This window comes from Coloeus monedula (genome assembly GCF_965178545.1).
Source record: "Coloeus monedula genome assembly, chromosome: 5".
NCBI classification, from domain to species: Eukaryota; Metazoa; Chordata; class Aves; order Passeriformes; family Corvidae; genus Coloeus; species Coloeus monedula.
In genome coordinates this window covers 10,617,023-10,635,025 of record NC_138785.1, presented here as the reverse complement: position 1 = coordinate 10,635,025, position 18,003 = coordinate 10,617,023, and the positions used below count along the sequence as shown (strand labels likewise).

Genomic DNA, 18,003 nt, shown 5'->3' with positions numbered 1-18,003 from the left:
TGGCAGGGCAGGACACTTGAATCTGAAGAGATTGATGTATCTCTCAAGAAGTAGGAAAGTGTGGCATTGCCTTAAAAATCTGTTAACTCACCAAGGGCATCAACACTGGTGAGAGGTAAGATGTAGACGTTGAGTTTAAGCAATGTCCACCAGCAAAAATTTTTAAAGAGTTTAACCCCTACAATGGAAAACAAATGTAGATTACAGTAGTTGAGAGAACTGTTGCCCTAACAGGGCGTTTGCAAACTGATAGCTGAGCCAGAATTCCTAAGGTTTAGATCAGATACCTAATAATAACCTTTGAGAGTCCTCCTCTTTTACCCTGCTACGCATGCCCCATACGACTTGGGGTTTCTACCTGCACAAATAATAAATTATCCTGGGATCCTATAGAGCAACTGTCATGTGGTTGAAAGACAGTGCTTTGAGCAACCCATTATTACTCATATAAAAACAACAGGGCTGATAAAATTTAAAAAGCATTAAAATATCCTGAGTTCAGAGCAACTTCAGTTACAGTGCCCATCTTAATTTTTGTCACTCTCTTTCCTCCTGCCCTTGGACCAATCCCTAAGACTGTAGAGATGTTCCTCCACCCTGTAGTCCTCTTCTGAGACAGGATGATGCAGTTTATGTTCTCAAACAATTAATTCTGTCAAAGAAAAGGAGTAATTTTATTGAAAGGAGATTGAAGGGTGGGGGGAGGAGGTTGTGCCACCCTCAGGTTCCTACTGTCCCTTGCACAGAATTGTTCGTTCTTGCAGCCAGAATGTAAAATGTGTTTGGCTAAGGAGAGGAAGCACAAGCAAGCCCATCTCTATAGCCCAATGATCAAAGAATTATAGAAATGGTTATTCTGGTGACGGGTACTCTGATGTGGGCTCTGTCTGGTGTGCTAAAAGGTGAGTTTGAGCAGCTGTTCACGGGGTCTGCCAACCACTCATTTAAATGATTTTGATCTGGGTTATGCCAGGAGGGCCAAAGTGAATCAGAATCAGATCTGAACTCTTCAACAGCTCTTGACTTCTTTTATGTCAACAGCGAGGACTTTAAATGGCAGAATCAACACACCACCTAGTGGCTGAGGACATTCCTAGTCATTAGTACTCGGCTAATTTTAAGCGGACACCCCGAATACCTTGGCAGTGAATTTGCCTCACGATGCTGCCAACAGCCACCATAGTTCCTGTTTTGTTAGCCCTGAGACAGAATCTCCTTCACGAAGAAGACAGCTGGCCCCTGAAACAATGGACTTAGAGTAAATAACCTAATTTAAACCTGAGAGTATAAATTTTCTCTCAGATGTGGATGCTTTTGTGTGAGCTATTTCAGTGTGGTACTGGAAACTTCATCACTTCTGCTATAATTGAAGGAATAAAGATGTTTATTAGATCCTTACATTTCATCCAGCACAGACTATTTCTGGATATTCCTTTTCCTTTCCAATATATTTGGAAACCAGCAAATAGAATTGAATTTATTTATAGTAACAGAATAAATTAAAAACACTTCTTGCTATAAAAGCTTTTGAAAAAGCTTTTGGTTTTTGTCTTGTGCAAGGACAAGTACTTTCAATGGGCTCTTCAGATGTGCTCAGTGAATGAACATGCAAGAGCCTAAATTCACAGCTATTTTTATTTAGCAGATGTAGAATATTTTATGAAAGGGGATTCTGAAAATAGTTGCACGTCTCTGGACTTGCTTAGCATTTCAAGAATAGTTATTTCTGTTGTCTCTTGAAGGAATATTTACATGTGTTAGTCCCATGCAAATGCAGAGTGTTCAATATCTAAAAAGTATGTCTACTAGGTTCTAAGTTAAGAAACAAGTAAGGGGGGAAAAGTGTAAGTCTAAGGCTGTCTCATTTACTTGTTTTTTTCTGAAGGTATCAAAAAGTTTCCGGGTGTTTCCTGGTGATTTAATGACAAGTAGTTTAAAAATGCTTTTAAAGTTTCTGCAAAGATACTGTACCTCTGACTTCTTGTGGGGCTTTGGTATGAGGCTTCACAGCCTTCATTTTTGCAGGAAAAAGTCCTGTGGTTTTGCAATGAAAAGTTCTACTACTGCAAGACTTGACTCTGCAAGTCTCAAGGAGAGTTTGACCCCCCACTAACATGTTCCTTTATGACAAAACACAGATGGCAGAAATTCTGGAGCTGCAAAGAACAGCTTTTTAGGAGATCGGGTCCAAGGACCCTGTATGTCAGACTGAAAAAGCAAGTGTTAACACACCGTATTGAAATCACAAAGTCAAATGTCTCATTATCTTTGCACTGAAAATGAAGTTTTGACACAGCTGCTTTACTGCCAGTTACCAGACTGTGCCTTTCACATTCACTTCCATGCCCTTGTTCTTGTCAAAACTATAAACCAGAAAGCCTTCTGAAAATTAAAAGCAATAAAAGCTTTCCCATTTTTAGTTTGTGCTTGAATGTTTTTCTCATTGCATGTCTGGAATGAGCCTTAAGCCTGTCTGGGTAGCTGATGTGACAACTCAGTAACTTCGGCATCAAGAGCTTGGCACAGAAACCTGGGCTCTTCACACATCCCAGTCTTGTAGCAGCACTGCCTGCACATCCTGGCTCTGGTGCTGGGCATGCCCTCTGCCCTGGTGGGATGGCTCATCCAAGGGGAATCAGAAAAAACAGGGAGCATCTTGACAGCAGAGCTGCAGACTGCCAGTGAGCAGCAAAGTGTATGTTAAACCAAAAACTGTGTCCCTGCTTTCTCTGTCGCTGTCATTGTACATGCTGTGCTTAAGGGTGTCTGTATGTCCCAAAGGGTCATCAAATGCCATGAGGCTTCTATATTTACCTGTGTGCACCAGTGCCCTAATAAATCATCCCCAGGCAGCAAACAAACCCAGTTGTACTGTGATCTCCCAGAGATTTGCATGCATGTTGACTCACAGGACTTTAATGTAAGGTTATATTGTGCATTTTATTTTCTGGTAACAGGTTTTTCTTCCAATAGTTTAATCCCGGGGTGTTTTATTACTTATTTCTGCAAGAATAAGCTCTTCTCCTTTTCACCAGGCTCGCTATTGTAATGCAGGGCATAGTCCTACTGTGATTTCAGCTAAAACATTGAATAAAAATACGCACAGTCATGGTTTCATCCCAGCCAGCCACCAAATCCCACAGAGCTGCTTGATCACTCCCCCACCAGCAGGAGCAGGGAGAAAATCAGAAGGGTAAAAGCCTAAAAACTTGTGAGTTGAGATAAAGACAGATTCATAGGGAAAGCAAAACCACACACACAAGCAAAGCAAAACGGGAATGAATTCCCTGCTTCCCATGGGCAGGCAGGCGTTCAGGCATCTCCAGGAGAGCAGGGTCCCATCACACGTAACTTGGGAAGACAAACAGCATCACTCCAAATGTGCCCCCTTTCATCCTTCTTTCTCTTTACTTTAAATACTGAGTGTGATGTCACATGTTCTGGAATATCCCTTTGGTCAGTTGGGGTCACCTGTCCTGGCTGTGTCTCCTCCCACCCTCCCAGGCAACCCCAACTTCATCACCAGTGTGGCAGCATGAAAAGCAGAAAAGGCCTTGGCTCTGTGTAAGCCCTGCTCAGCAATAACAAAAACATCTCTGTATCATCAACCCTGTGTTCAGCACAAATCCAAAACACAGCCCCATAGTAGCCACTGGCACTGCACAAAGGACACCCCTCTGAAAGAACATCAGTCTTCAAGGTGTCAGTCACAAATACCTCCTTTTTGAGAGGGCTGCAGGTGAGGGAATGTTCAAAAGCAAATACTATGATGTATTTGCGCTATTGCAAATACTATGATCTCACCAGGAAGAACAATTTATAATGTATGTAGCAAAAGAAAAAAAACCAACCCCAAAACAGATGGGGCCCATGCATCTGATAGTATAGGTAGGTATGAGACAAAAGCTGTATTTTTCTGGTGATTTGCTAAGATGTCCTTTCAGATACCAGATTTATACACTTTTTTAGTGTATTCAGAGTATAATCCTTATAAGTAAGGATAAATACTGCTTGTTTATGACTTATTCCAGTGGCTTCAGTCTTTTGTCTCTTCTTAACACTTGGCAACAGCCAGTGCCTGCAGCCTGGCACTGAGCTCAATTTGCCTCGTCAGCTTCAGCCCAGCTTACAGCACAAGGCTGTTCCTCCATATAGGTAAATTTAGGTCACCATGCGTTTTTCACGTTGCTTGTATGCAATTTGTGTAACTGCAATTTAGAAAAGGCAGGATGGTTTCAGTGCAGTCGGGGTCCTGCAATATTAAACAGAACATAAAGGACATGGTGAAAAGACCAGGGGACAAAACAGGAATTCAAAAGTACAAACAAGTTCACTCTGCAATAAGGCAAAGATTGGGGTTTTTTTCCCAGCTCAAACATTTCACTAAGGTATTTGGCTGATACTGCAAGTGAAATGAGATGCAGAGTTGTGAACGTTTGATGATTCCAGTGAGGAAAAGAAATACTTGAAATGCACGATATAAACAGCCAGAAGCCAACATTTTCCTAAAATTTTATAAAAATTCTTGCAGGTTATAAAGACAACGGTAAGAAAAAATACCAAATAATTAATAAAAGCAGCCTAATAGATTATAAGGAGCGTCTGGTTTAAAGCTTCATATTTTTGCAATAAAATCATACAAAAAAACATGCAGTGGAACAGAACTGTTCCTCCTTTCAGGGACATCTCTGTGGTCCTCTTAGAAGAATGGGGCCATGGCTCTTGGTTTTGGGATGTTCAGGAGAAAAGAAAGAGCCCTGACAAACCCACCACTTGCACTTACCATGGAAATGCCAGTCTTGCTGCACAATCCACTCAACAGCCACATCATTGCTCCCCATTTACTTTCCTCTAAGTAAAGAGCATTTACACATCCCTTGGGTTCACTGCATGAAGGCAAATTGAGAATAAAGGCACTTTGCATGCACTCCAGCATTTTGAGGGACAGAGGAACCACAGAGAGATGTTGTCTTTCTGCTACTGCACATGGGGCCTTCAGAACAGATTCCAGAAGCATAATGACATGGTAGGAAGATCTTTTATACCTGATGGAGTGGAGGGGTACTGATGGAAAGCCAGAACTGATTTATGCAGATAAAATAATGCCTAAGCTGCCAGGCTACCTTGGCTCCTCATAAATGTTCTGTGCTTCAAATCACAAGGAGCTGTTCCCAGAAATGGAAGGGGGCAGTTTCAAAGGATGAAAAGTTCAAGGCAGGCAGTTTCCCAGCACAAATGTTGCTTCCCTCCCACAGAACAATGAAGTTATGAGGACATGGATAAGGAAGGGATGCTATTTTTTAGGGGTGCTGGTTTTGAGTAGAGCATAATCTGTGTGAAGGAGCCCTTCCTGAAACAAGATCCCCTTTATGATCCAAATGGGTGAATATGAGGATATTGCTGCTATCACTTCAAGTATCACACCCACCACCTTCCCTGCAGGCATCCACAACCATAGACCCTGCAAGTGTTGCAGCCCTGGTGCTCCCTGGAGACAGGGTTAATCAGAGCTGTTACACACAGTTGTTAACAAATATGTTTTTCCAGGTAATCTGAAATGCCAGGTACACAACACGATAGGTTCCTGTATTGCTGTATCTGCTTGGCTACTTTTGCTACAATTTGTCAGCATTACCATATTTTGCATGTTAATTGATTAAAATTGCAAGATAGTCTAGGACACTGGATCTGGAAAACTTTGGGATCAGAAGGGCTTATGGATGGGGAAGAGAAGCCTTACTTTATTTAATCCCCAAAAATTGTATCTGAGGAAAATAGCAAATGCTTCTTCATTCAGCTTGCCTCTGAACACCCATTTATCCAAATCCCCATATTGGCTCTTTGTAGTCTGAAAGCACAAAGGATTTTTTTTTGTTGTTGTACATACTGTTAGTTTCTGGGCTAGGATAGACAGCTCCCTGGCAAGGTGGTTCTTTTCCAGCCTGACTCCAAAGGGAGTCACAGCCTTTTCCTATTGACCTTTTTTTTCTTTTTTGAGACCTGCACCCCCAGTAACAGCTCATCAGCTTGGGAGGAGACAAGGGGAATTAAGGGAACTGGCCGAGGGATTCTTTATTACAAAGCTGTTGGGCCATCCAAGGAGGACCCTGAACCCTACAAGGAAACACTAGTACTCATTTACAAACAGAACTCAGCATTTTTATTCTTTGATTGACTTCCTGCTAGTTTTGATATTTGCTACCACCAGAGAAGAGCGTAAAAACACAGTACAACATTGTTAACCAATTAGGAAGGCTGGAAGGGAAAGCAAATCCCAGTACAATTGCAAGTAACTTGGTGGAGTTTAAGATTTTTTTGAACAGATCAGCAATGAAGCAATAAATATGCTGCTGCACTGAACCAACAACAGGATTTAATCACTAAGTTTGTGGTTTATTGCATTACAGTTTAAATGTTATCCATCATCATACATTCACCAACCAGGTAAATGACACTTTTTCATATGTTTTATGCTAAATGGCTAAAATTATGTAGTAGCCAAACTAGACTAGGACTAGTAGAGGTAGATATTGAATGGGCAGTGCCAGGCAGAAATATTTTGTGAAAGTTACTTCTTTGTCTTTTGTTATGAACAGTTAGCAGGTTTAACACTTTTAATTAAAACAAACATCTTAGGGAAGCTATTCTAAGATGCTTTGGATTTTTTAGCAATATTTCTCTTGCAATATTACAAACTCTTGGATATGATCTCTCATAAAGTGGACAATTTTTGTCCTCCCAGTTTTCTGCCGTGATTCACATGAAGACTAATATACAAAGTTAGAATCTTTGTGAACATACTACTGGTTTTGCTTGTACCACTCGAGAAGTAATACACATTTACAGCTTCCTTGGCATGGGAAGACTGCATTTATAGTATTTACAGCTTCAGTCATCTTTCTAGTAATAAAAAAGCTATTTTATATTTAATCTAAAATGGAATTTCTATTATGCCGCCTCCTTATAACTCACTTCAGTCTCCTTTTGCCAAGCTGCTCAATCAGTTGCTCCTTGCCATTCCCACTGCTGGCTGTATGCTCCTGGAAAGTGTCTCTGCCCAACACAGCCATTAAAATTAGTGTTTGTAGACTGCAGCTTTAATTTCCAGGAAAAATCATGACAGCATAGCCACAGGTTTTGCCCTTTGCTCCTCACCTCATCCCGGAACAGATGATAACTGAAAGGCTCCTGGAAGCAAGAGCCTTTCCCCATGCTCAGCAACCACTTTCCTCCAACTGGAACTTGACCTTTAATGAGCTTATAGACGGCTCAATCAATTACTGATACAACTGTATACTTACACTACATTTGCACCATTTTCCTTCACAGGACCCCAAAACACTGTGTTATCACACGAGCGTAACTCTGACTTCCACATAGTTCAAGCTTTTTACATTACAGTAACAGCATTTTTAAAGCAAAATTCCTTAGGGGAAAAGATTTCAAAGCTAGTTAGGTACTCTGTACAGAACACTTAGAAAAACAGTTAAAGTAATCACAAAAAGGGAAAAATAAAATTTTTATCTGGGTCTATTGAGGTGGATTATGGTATCAAGTGGTCTTGTTGGCATTAGTAGCACATGTTCAAAGCAGAACTGTGGCAACAGCATGTGAGCGCTGCAGGAATGATGGCACCATTGCTCCAACCCCCAAAGACATCACATTAGACAGAGATCTTAAGTTTTATTACTTATCTTGCTCACGTGATACTGAAATTGTATTTGCCCCTCTGGCTCCTGAGGCCTGATCTCACTCTGCCCTCATGGGTGTTTTCTTTCAGGGAAAATACAATTCAATCTGAGTTGCTACACCAACTTCCAGGGTCTACTGTTATGGTTGCAGCACCTCCAGATCTGGCAAATCCAAATGCTAAAGGAAGATTTAATAGGCTTATCATAAACACCTCATCTGGCCCTAGAGAGCTCCCTGGGAAACTTGGAATTTGCTCCCCATGCTAGGGGAAAACCTGGGTGACAAACTTCCCTCTGTGTTCTGGCTGACACAGCATGTATCAGGACAAGCCTGCCCCCTATGAACATGCAAATATTAAGACCTCTACTGAAAAAAAAAAAAAAAAAAGTTGAATATAGAAGCTTTTAAGGCATTTAATATGCAAAGAAATTAGTTACTGAATAGGTAGGTTTGTGGCCATTTTACCTGCCTGTTCACACATGTGCATGCTCTGGTCTCCACATGGACAAAGCGAGTACCTCATCCACCATCACACGGAAAACCACAACTTTCAGTTCCCTACAATTTAAGCCCACATCTGACTGGCATTGCTTCATGCAATGCACATTTGCACCATCTTCTCTTACCTAGGCAAATTTGTTGTCTGAACATTTTTGTCCCCAGGAAAGATACCCATATCATGTGTCATAACCAGTGGCTCCACTGATGGTGAAATCCTCCTTCTCTACTGAAAATCACGAAGAATCAAACCACATTGTGTCATGCCAATGCTTTAGGTCACTCTGACCACCAATCCCTGTTCACCTGCTTTGGCAGCCAAGCACCGGTGATTACAATTTTGGATCTCAGCACACAAAGGAAAGCTTCCATTGCAGCACAGCACTCTGTGCTACCACTTCACAAGACTCATTGCACTGGATTTCGACTTCATTTCCAGCTCTTAAAAGCTCTTCCTCAGAAGTCAGCCTTGCATCTAACAGAAGAGATAAAGGAATAACGATTTCTTTACCAATTAAAGAACCTCAGACTTCAGGCAAATTCTTGGCTTAGTTTCCTGTCCTGGGTTTGCAGTCTTCTGGTAGCAGATGAGTAACCACTTTAATCCAAAAGCACCATCACTGAAGCAGTATGGATGCTTTTCAGCAAGGCTATGAAGTGTCTTTAGGGAAATCACAACAGATGTATAGATGGAGACTTCTGGAAGGCCCACTGAAGCACCCTTTTCTCCATTTGCACAATAAAAGATAACAAGTAACTTCCTGCTTTTAGTTTGTCCATTTCAATGCAAAAACAGGCAGTGAAAATGTAAAGGAAATAATTCCATTTATAGGCAGCACCCCAAAAAACCAGTATTTGGGAAAAAAATAATTTGCTTGATGCAATTCACAATCTGTTACGAGTGAGCACTCATCTGCCTCCAGCTTAAGCATTAGAAGCCAAGAAATGGGCAGCAATACTCAAGAGGCAAGGACAAAAGCTTGCAGCTTGTGTAGGCAAGACTGAACCATCTCCAGGAGTTGCAGAAGACATGCAGTCCAAGTATCTCAGGCCACAGAAACAACTGACATCAAGACATCAATACCAGAGTCAGTATTCTAGTCCCTAAAAGCCCAGCAGGTTATATATACACATACTGCAAATGTACACAAGGATAGGCTAACCAAGAAAAGAAAGTGGAGGTGAAGACACAGTGAACAAAAGCCTGTTGTTCTGACAGTTAAGAACTACAAACCCCAGTAAGTCTTCCAGGATTTCTTAACTGTACATGTCAATCACTGAATTCCATTATGTGGAAGAGGAAGGCTGTGTATCCACACAACAGATACTCTGTAACTGAACTCCTGCAGCAAAGAAGGCACTCACTTTGTAAGCTGTAGTTTATTTCTGCTCTGTTTTATATGATGAGCCTACAAAAGAAAACATTTGAGCACTTATCTATATTATTAACACAGTAGACTTGTAGACTGAAGCTTGACTTGGAAAACAAAATTCAGCCTAACACTGGTGGAACTTAAAAGCCAAGTAGCAAAGCGTTGTGTTACAGGACTTCCCAGACATTCAGTATTTACATATAATGCATTTGCACTTTATACTCAATGATCACCCATCAGCAGTGACATTGTTAGCATGACTGGACAGCACAGTAAGTCAACCCTGAGCTGCACTCCAGCAAACCCCTTCACTGTCAAAGTACAACATAGATTGGTTTAAATATTCACACAGTTGTTTTTCAAAACATTTTATTGCATTATATTTGGTACCTTATGTTTGACAAAGGAAATTACATCTGTAACTGCAGGAATAAGAAGCTGGTCTGTTATTGAAAAAAAATCTTGGGCCCCTTAAAAGTTACAAAGTCTTGGGCTTGCCTGAAACAACTGAGCAAGAAATATATTCTTAGAAATGTAGGGCTTCAAGTATTACAAACCTGTGACACTGTGGAAAAGTTCCAGAGGTATCTAAACTGCAGCACTTTATTTTTTGTTTTTCTGCATAACATTAACAAGGCCTGCTGAGGTTTTAATCTGTTAGTCTCTTGATCAGTCAAAATGGTAGTCAGGAATTTTCCTCTTTGCAACTTCAAGCCATGGTATGTTCTCATTTTGTTTTCACTCTATGTGAAAAATGCATGCGATCTTTCTAATTGGTGCCACATCACAGTGCATAATTTTATTTGGTTCTTGCATTACAGTTTTAAAAAGTTTGGCCAACATACGCCGATAGGTTCATCTCAAGAACAGCAATGTTGATTCTCCCCTCCCCACCCCAAGTTTAATTCCAAGAAAGACCATTTCTAACTGGTTCCTTCAGGTAAAAACTGTGGTGCAAGAACACCAAACTGATCGTGTACAGTGAATTTCAGAGACACAACAAGCTTACTGAACACACTATGTTTCTTAATTCTGGTTGATATCCGTATGTCCAAGCATCCCCAACGTAACACGTATGTTGCAGGTTTCTCTGTATATTCTGATTCACATTGCATACTTCCTATGGACACAATCATCCCCCGTATCAAAATCAGTCAGATGCTAAAGCCCCATCAACTCTTTGTGCTCAGTGAAAGAATCCAGTGCTAAAACAGCAGTTTTGCTGTCTGAGATAACAGTAATCTCACAAGACAAATTTAAAGTTAATATTTCTGCCACACACCTGCTCTGAAGGCTACACACCTCCAGGTCTCATATAAATTAGTTTAAAAACATGGGTGGGTAGGTAAGGAGAAGGGTTGTTTATTTTTTTCCTTTTTTTCAATTTTAGCAGCTTTTAATTTTTAAGAAACCAAACAACCTATAACCAGTAATATGTTAGATATTTTATATATATACTTTGTCAGCAGGATAAAAAGAAGTAAAACTATTTGAAGGCAACAGGTTTTTTTCCTTCTGTTCTTTGTCTAAGTTAGAACAATTCAGCAGGTGCGTGACAAAAATATTATACACCAGATATGGTCCAACGTCATTTTTTTCCAATAAAGTTGTTCATATTTCATTGGCCAGTTCTTCAGGTTCTGCAGAACTATCTCCATTAACTGTGATCTTCATATCGTCTTCATATCCAGGGGGCATGAAAGCCAAAGCATAAGGGAAAAGCTTATGACAATTTGCTCTGTAAGTTTCAGATGCTTCTTTACAGTCTCCAAGGCTACCATCACATAAAGCTTCTAATACCTCCATACAAGTCTAATTAAAGAGAAAAATAAAGAAAGTGTTATTGTTTTTTAAATGTTCAGCTGAACACTTGAAAACCAATGCTACAAACAAAAACTTCTATTGTTTACAGGTTTCAAACAGCAGTTTTGCTTTCTGAGATAAGAATAATCTCACAAGACATTTAAAGTTGTATTTCTGCCACAAATCTGCTCCAAGGGCCACACACCTCCTTTCAATATCAAATGACATTTTAACTAAACATAGCATGAAATACCAGTGTAGTCTGATTTGAAATAATGCAGTTTAAAAAGGGATCTAAAACACAGTTAGAAATCTTGACTGTAAAATGAAATACTAATATGTCACTTGTTTCTTATTTTCGTAAAAAAAAATGTTATTCCTACTAGTTGGCAACCAAGAACCCCACCATTCTTGGGACACACTGACCATTTCAGCAATTCATAATATACCTTTCAATCAAATCAAATTACTCTGATATTACCACATTTTTTCAGATACATGCAGTTTCCTGTCCATTTTTGTTCATGATTTAGAAGAAGAAAAGGAGACTTCCGGTGGATTTTTTTCAGCTTGCATTCCAAACATGAGAAACCAACCTACTGACCTCCACTAAAGCCTGGCAGCATTCACCCACCCGTGGCTGTGTGCAGGCATTAGCATAGCAAGGCAGTCTTTTCCTGCTCCTCTGACATTTAGTACAGTTTTTATTTCTTCTGTGTACTGGAATTAACTGCTCTGTCCTCCTGCTGGAGGGTTATGGAGTTCTCCTCAACAATCCCTTTTCCTAACATTTGCTCTTTGCAACACTGGCATCCACAGAAGGTCAAATATATCAGGTTTTATGCCTGCAGTGTGCTCCAAGACAGTTGGTCTTTACTAGAATGAAATGTAGTAAATTTGATCTCTTTCCACACAAAAATGCCTTTCAACAAACACCTAGACTCCTTCAGATTCTCCATTTTTAGGGCACTTTCAATTTCCCATCTAGAAGTTCAGTAGAAGTCCAACTCTTACTTTACGTTGGCACCAAAAATGCTTAAATTCAACATTTTTTCAGTTTTATCACAATGCAGTGTACAGGATGTTTATGCACTGCTGAGTTGGTAAAAGCTTCCTCTAGTCTTACCAAGTTTGCACCTCCAAAACAACCAAGCTTTTTTGGTTACACTTAATCTTTCCCCAGTCCTGTTCCCAGAATCCCACTCGCAGGCAAAAACCAGCAAATAGAAGGCAAATAATTTTTGTTTTCTAAATCTCTTGATAATCCATATTAAGTTCTTTGAGACCACTCAAACAGTAAGAAAACCCGAACCCAAAACCCAACACCCAAACAAAGACAACTTTAAGAAAAATGCTAAATGGGTACTTAGAATATAAAAGACATGAGTTTCCATCCCATAACACAACAGCTAGAATAGAGAAAGGATCTGAATCTTTAACATCCTAAACAAGTCTATATATCAAGACAAATTGTCCTTTACTGTCTCTTTTTCCCTGCTCTGTCTGGCCCAAAAATTCTGCTGTGAACTTAAAATCCACCACAATTGAAGTTCTGTTGAACCCACTATGTTTCATAAGAGATGTTTGGTGGAAAACTCCAATTTTTGTCCACAAAAGAGTAATTTTAAAGCAACATTTACCAATTTTACTTGCAATAGATCTAAAAAATTGAGCACACAGACTACTGTAAATTGCAAGTCAGAAGTGACAAGTCTTCCCACACAGACTACTGTAAATTGCAAGTCAGAAGTGACAAGTCTTCCCAGATGGGGGAGTGGTGAAAGGGGCATGGAGGCAGTGTCACAGGGATATTATTTCATGACCACCAATGGAGCAAAGACTCAAAATTTGGTAAGCTTTTCACTTAACTACATGCTAAGGCAAAACTGTGCTTATGCAGCTTTTATTAAACCTACAGTAGCTCCCACAGCTTGCACAAAGTTGACTATGGAAAGCCTTCCCAGAGTCTGGGCCACTCCTTTTCTTGTGAACAGTTGCCTGGGTGGCAGCCAAAGCTCAGACAAACTACTACCTTTTCTTTTGCCTTGTGAATTCTCTCAAATTTATTAAGTTTTCCATTACCTTTGGTAATAATATGATTTCTGCTGCTGCCATTTTCATATTATCACAAAACTAAATTAATTTAAATGTGTAAAAACGATATTAAATATTTCAGTTCAGATGAACCTGACACCCCTTTCTCTCACAACTCGACCTCTTTACCGTAAGGTACAGCAATGATTTCAGCTTCCTCTTACCTCCCAATTTTGTTTAAAGCTTCCACAGATACAACAGAAGTTGTTTACAATTTATAAATATGTTACCTGAAGATTTCTGTTAATAAGGGATTCATCCAGGGTCATTGCCAGTTCCACTGCCCTTTTCTGACTGGAAGGATCTAAATAGTACATCATTTTGGCAGCTACAGGAGGAAAAACAAGATTCATCACCCAGTGGATGATGAAAACCGTCTTATATACAAACACAAAATAGAGATAATATGAGGAGGAGGGGGGACTGAACTCTCCAGCAGTAATTCAAAATGGAACCAACTTGGAGCATAAAGCTTCACACCTAAGTAGGTAGAAGGGAAGTTCCAAACAAAGAATTAAAAAAACCATTCAGCCACATTATGGACAACAGGGCAGAGAGGTCCCAACATTTGCATTTCAGCAGCACAAAGAGAAAATTGAAGAAAACCACTGACAACCTGGCAATCATGTTGTCAGAAAAACACAAATAGAGAAGAAAAGCACTCCTGAGTGAAAGAGTGATTGTTACATCACTGGGGCTGATACTGAGATACAATTGCCAGAGAAGCACAGGAAATGAAAAAGTAGGGCAGAACAAGGAGAAAAGCAAAATACCTGATAACCTGTGTGGCAGTGAGTCATAGTTCCTTTTAAGGAAAGCTTCATTGAAGTTCTTTGGATTAGTTGCTCCAAAAAGCCGATTCATTTCTTGGTTTAGCACTGTTCTAACAGCATCAGGCAGATCCTTACTTTCAGATACTGTTGGAAAAAAAGTTGAGGTGAGCACACGTAATCACAATAAAATATGCTTTATGCATTTAATATTTTTCATTTTTACATTATTAATATAATTGGAAAGTATCTCAAAGGAAGATGTATGAAATTTGAAAAGGTAAATAGTGGATGTAGTTAGATGAAGCTCAACTGCGGCAGTTTTCTGATGCTTAGAAAAAGCCAAAGCTTTTTTACATTAATACACTCTTCCCCTTACTAATTAAAACCTATTAGGCTAAAAGGTTAATGTCATACAAGTCTGTTCTTAAATGTCTAGTCTGTAGTCCTCACAAGAAAGGGTGACCTTTGGGGCAGGGGAAGGGAGAGAATTCTTCCAACTTTTACCAATAAGGACAGAATTCTAAGCCCTCTCCTTGCATGCTGACACAGGCTGTCAGCAGAAAAGCCACATTCCTCACTCTGCAGTTTCCGTTTCTTCACTGCCTTCTTTTCTTTCAGGCGTCACATACTGGTCAGTCTTAAAAATTCTTAGCAATACTGGAATGACTCCTAAATTCAGCTGCAGTCATAATAACCATGCATAATTTTAGCATGAATCAGTTGGTTAAAAAGCTTTCTAATACATGCATTAAATATTTTGAATTAATTGTGCTAAAAATCAGTGACTGTAGGTTTGGCATCACCTGGCAGTGTGCACAGATGGAAGTCCTACCAAACAGATACATACCACTGCTAAAGAGATGAATCATACACTCGTGAAGCCAAGGATGACTAGAATCGATAGCAAAGGCTCTCTTCACAGACTGAAGCATCAGAAGGAACTTCTCTGGAAAAAAAAAGTGTTGACAAATGTTCAAAAACTTGTGATAGGAACTCACTGCATTGTGTTACAGGAGTATTTAGTGCTTGGAATTAGAATGATCAGAAGAATTTACAGCTGAGTGTACTGCAAAAGCTATTTTTAATAACATGCATCTATTAAACCAGTGAACTAAGTGGATAATCATCAAATGTTCAAACTTTGGTTTTCACACACTGCTCATGGCTGGAGTGTTGGTCCAGTGAAAAGTTGTGTTGTGACAGGGATGGGCTCCTCATACCTCATCAATAATTGCTGCTTAAGTTCCAATAAACACCTTTATGATTCACAAATTGCTTGCTTTCATTAAGTCTTCTCACCTACCTTTTCGAAAATAAATCTCAAAGGCAAAAAGATGAGTCTCTATTTTGTTCTTCACTAAATTCTTCAGGGGTGTTAAAAATTTAATGGCTTCTTCCAAAGGTGCTTCAACCTACAGATTCAAGGAAGTGACAAACAGCTAAGTCGAAGTTCAAATCTAGTCACTACAACAACAAAAATCAGCTATTGCTGAGTCACATCAGAGAGTTACTCTCCTAAGGCAGTGCATAAGAACCTCTTCTGTTAACAAATTTTGCAACTTTCACTCAATATATAAACACAGACTAAGAAGTCCAAAATATTTGCTTTTTGATGGCTACAAATCACATTTTGCTGTAGAGACACAAATCTTTTCCTTCTATCATACACCAGTAGTGAACACAACTGGACCTGAACCTGCATGGAAAAGGGCAGTGTGGCTGTCCACACCAACCTATGCATGTGGGCCTGAGATGATGGTGTATGATTGATAAATGCCCATGACATTCTGCTCAGACAGGTTCCTGAAAGCTGCCAGGTAATGGTGACAGTCCCAGCCAAAATACCAACACCAAGCTGGAAGTAATCAGATATTGAAAATGGTCTCCAGATCTTAGCTAGTGTAATCCAGTAAATGGACAGCTTTCACACAAATTAATTCTGTGCAGGGGTTCGTTACAGACAGGTATCTTGCACATAGAGGTTTGGGATTACTCAAACAAGAACTGTTCGTTGTCCTTCATATTTTTTTTACGAAATTACTCTCTAACAAATACAAATTTTGCTTTTGCCAATAACAATACAGCAATGTTGAAGTGATACACTTCTTTGCAAACTTGAGTTGAAGATCGCAATGGACACCTTCCTGCTAAACGTAACTACAGCACCTGTCATAAAAACACTCGCATCACTTCTATGTGTTGTTGATTTTACATACACACTGTGCACATCAACTATTTGTAACCTATAAAACCCCATTCCAAAGGTATGCCTTTAGTGCCAAAGCTACATACCCAAACAAATCCAGGGGCAGCTGTTTCAGGAAAACTATTTGCAAGTGACCAACTATGTCAAAAACGGTCTTTCGGCACCAACTGCATTTGGAAGTGTCTATATCATGATTGTGATATTGAATTTGGAATTATATTATATTGACATCTATATATTAAAGACATAACTAGATTTGCCAAAGGAATGCATTATACAGCTGCCAACTATTCCTTATAATCTTGGGAACTGGCTAGATTTTTCAGGGCTATCCCCATGACATCTCTCTACTACAGAACTCAATTTCAATACATGCTGTTGCATTTCAATCTTAGTTAGTTCTGCTTCTTGCAACCAGTGAACTAAACAATAGAAATACCAACAATATTCTTAATAACTAGTCAAGTTTAAGTCCCTTGTTTCTTGGCTACAGAATTAAGTTCACTGACTCAACTTTCAAATATCCCCTCAAGAACTCCCTTTTAGTATGAATGAAGTATGAATAGTATGAATATAGATCCAGAATACTGGGCCTATAAAGACTTGCAATCTATACTACTATTGCTATAAATGAATTTTTCCAGTCTCTATAATTTTCTTATCTTCCCCTCACTTTTTTTTTTGTTTTCCTGCTCCTTACAGGTATAACTTCTGCTAAAAGGAAAGTCTTCTGGGTCACCTGCCCTTCTATATCTCTCTATAGTTCTTAATCCAGATCTCTAAATCCATCTCAGTCTAGTCTACTATTTACTACCACAGCTTCTTTATTCCTTTTTCCCCCCCATTCAAAACATATGCAAACAAATCCTATTAAAGCATTCAATGCTTCAGTGTTTCCTCTTTCACAGGCCGACTATGCAAACAAAAGAATATCAGGGGACCTAAGAGTGAATGATAATCACCTTCCACACAGGATAGAAAGTCTTCCACACGACCAACTAGAAATAGGGTATAATCAACAAGTTCATGCAGTAGACATGTGGAGATAATTCCATGCTACACCTGTAACAAATGTTTATGACTTCAATTACTGCCTTTGAGAACTAGGCACAAAAGCTGTGACTTCCACACTACTGACACTGTATCTAACAAACTAGCCCTAGAAAGGAATTGTTTTTAAAATGCTGCCTTGTCAAGAGACACCACACCAAAAAAACCCCAGCAAGTTATTTGAATGGCTTTTGAGTTTTATGTGTGCTCACTACAACTTTTCTAGAAATTTCTAAGACTTTATTATTACATTAGTAAGCACCTTTGCCAGTTTTTCAGGGATAAGTTCCTCTTTCGGTCCTCCAATTTCTTCATCATCATCATCTTTCTTCTTTTTCTGGTTCCTCTGTTGCTTCTCCTTCTCAGCATTTTTCTTCTCCTCCTCCAGCTGTGCTTTCTTCTGGGCTCTTCTCTGCTTATTTCGTAGCTTCTTTAGCTCCTTGTCAGACATATTTGCTGTACACACACAAAGGACAAAACCACACAACACTGATGTCTAATATTAACAGCACCA

General features: G+C 39.5%; 1 protein-coding gene across 1 annotated transcript in view; it reads right to left on the bottom strand.

Annotated features, from left to right (window-relative positions):
- Positions 1-9,915: 9,915 nt before the first annotated feature.
- Positions 9,916-18,003, bottom strand: part of NAA15 (N-alpha-acetyltransferase 15, NatA auxiliary subunit) — a 36,583-nt gene continuing 28,495 nt past the window's right edge. The window contains exons 15-20 of the mRNA XM_082281804.1: positions 17,752-17,945; positions 15,537-15,645; positions 15,081-15,179; positions 14,234-14,377; positions 13,691-13,788; positions 9,916-11,375 (exon numbers count right to left, since the gene is read on the bottom strand). Of these exons, the coding sequence (XP_082137930.1) occupies positions 11,175-11,375; positions 13,691-13,788; positions 14,234-14,377; positions 15,081-15,179; positions 15,537-15,645; positions 17,752-17,945 (845 nt within the window). The 3' untranslated portion in view covers positions 9,916-11,174. The remainder of the gene's footprint in view (positions 11,376-13,690; positions 13,789-14,233; positions 14,378-15,080; positions 15,180-15,536; positions 15,646-17,751; positions 17,946-18,003) is intronic.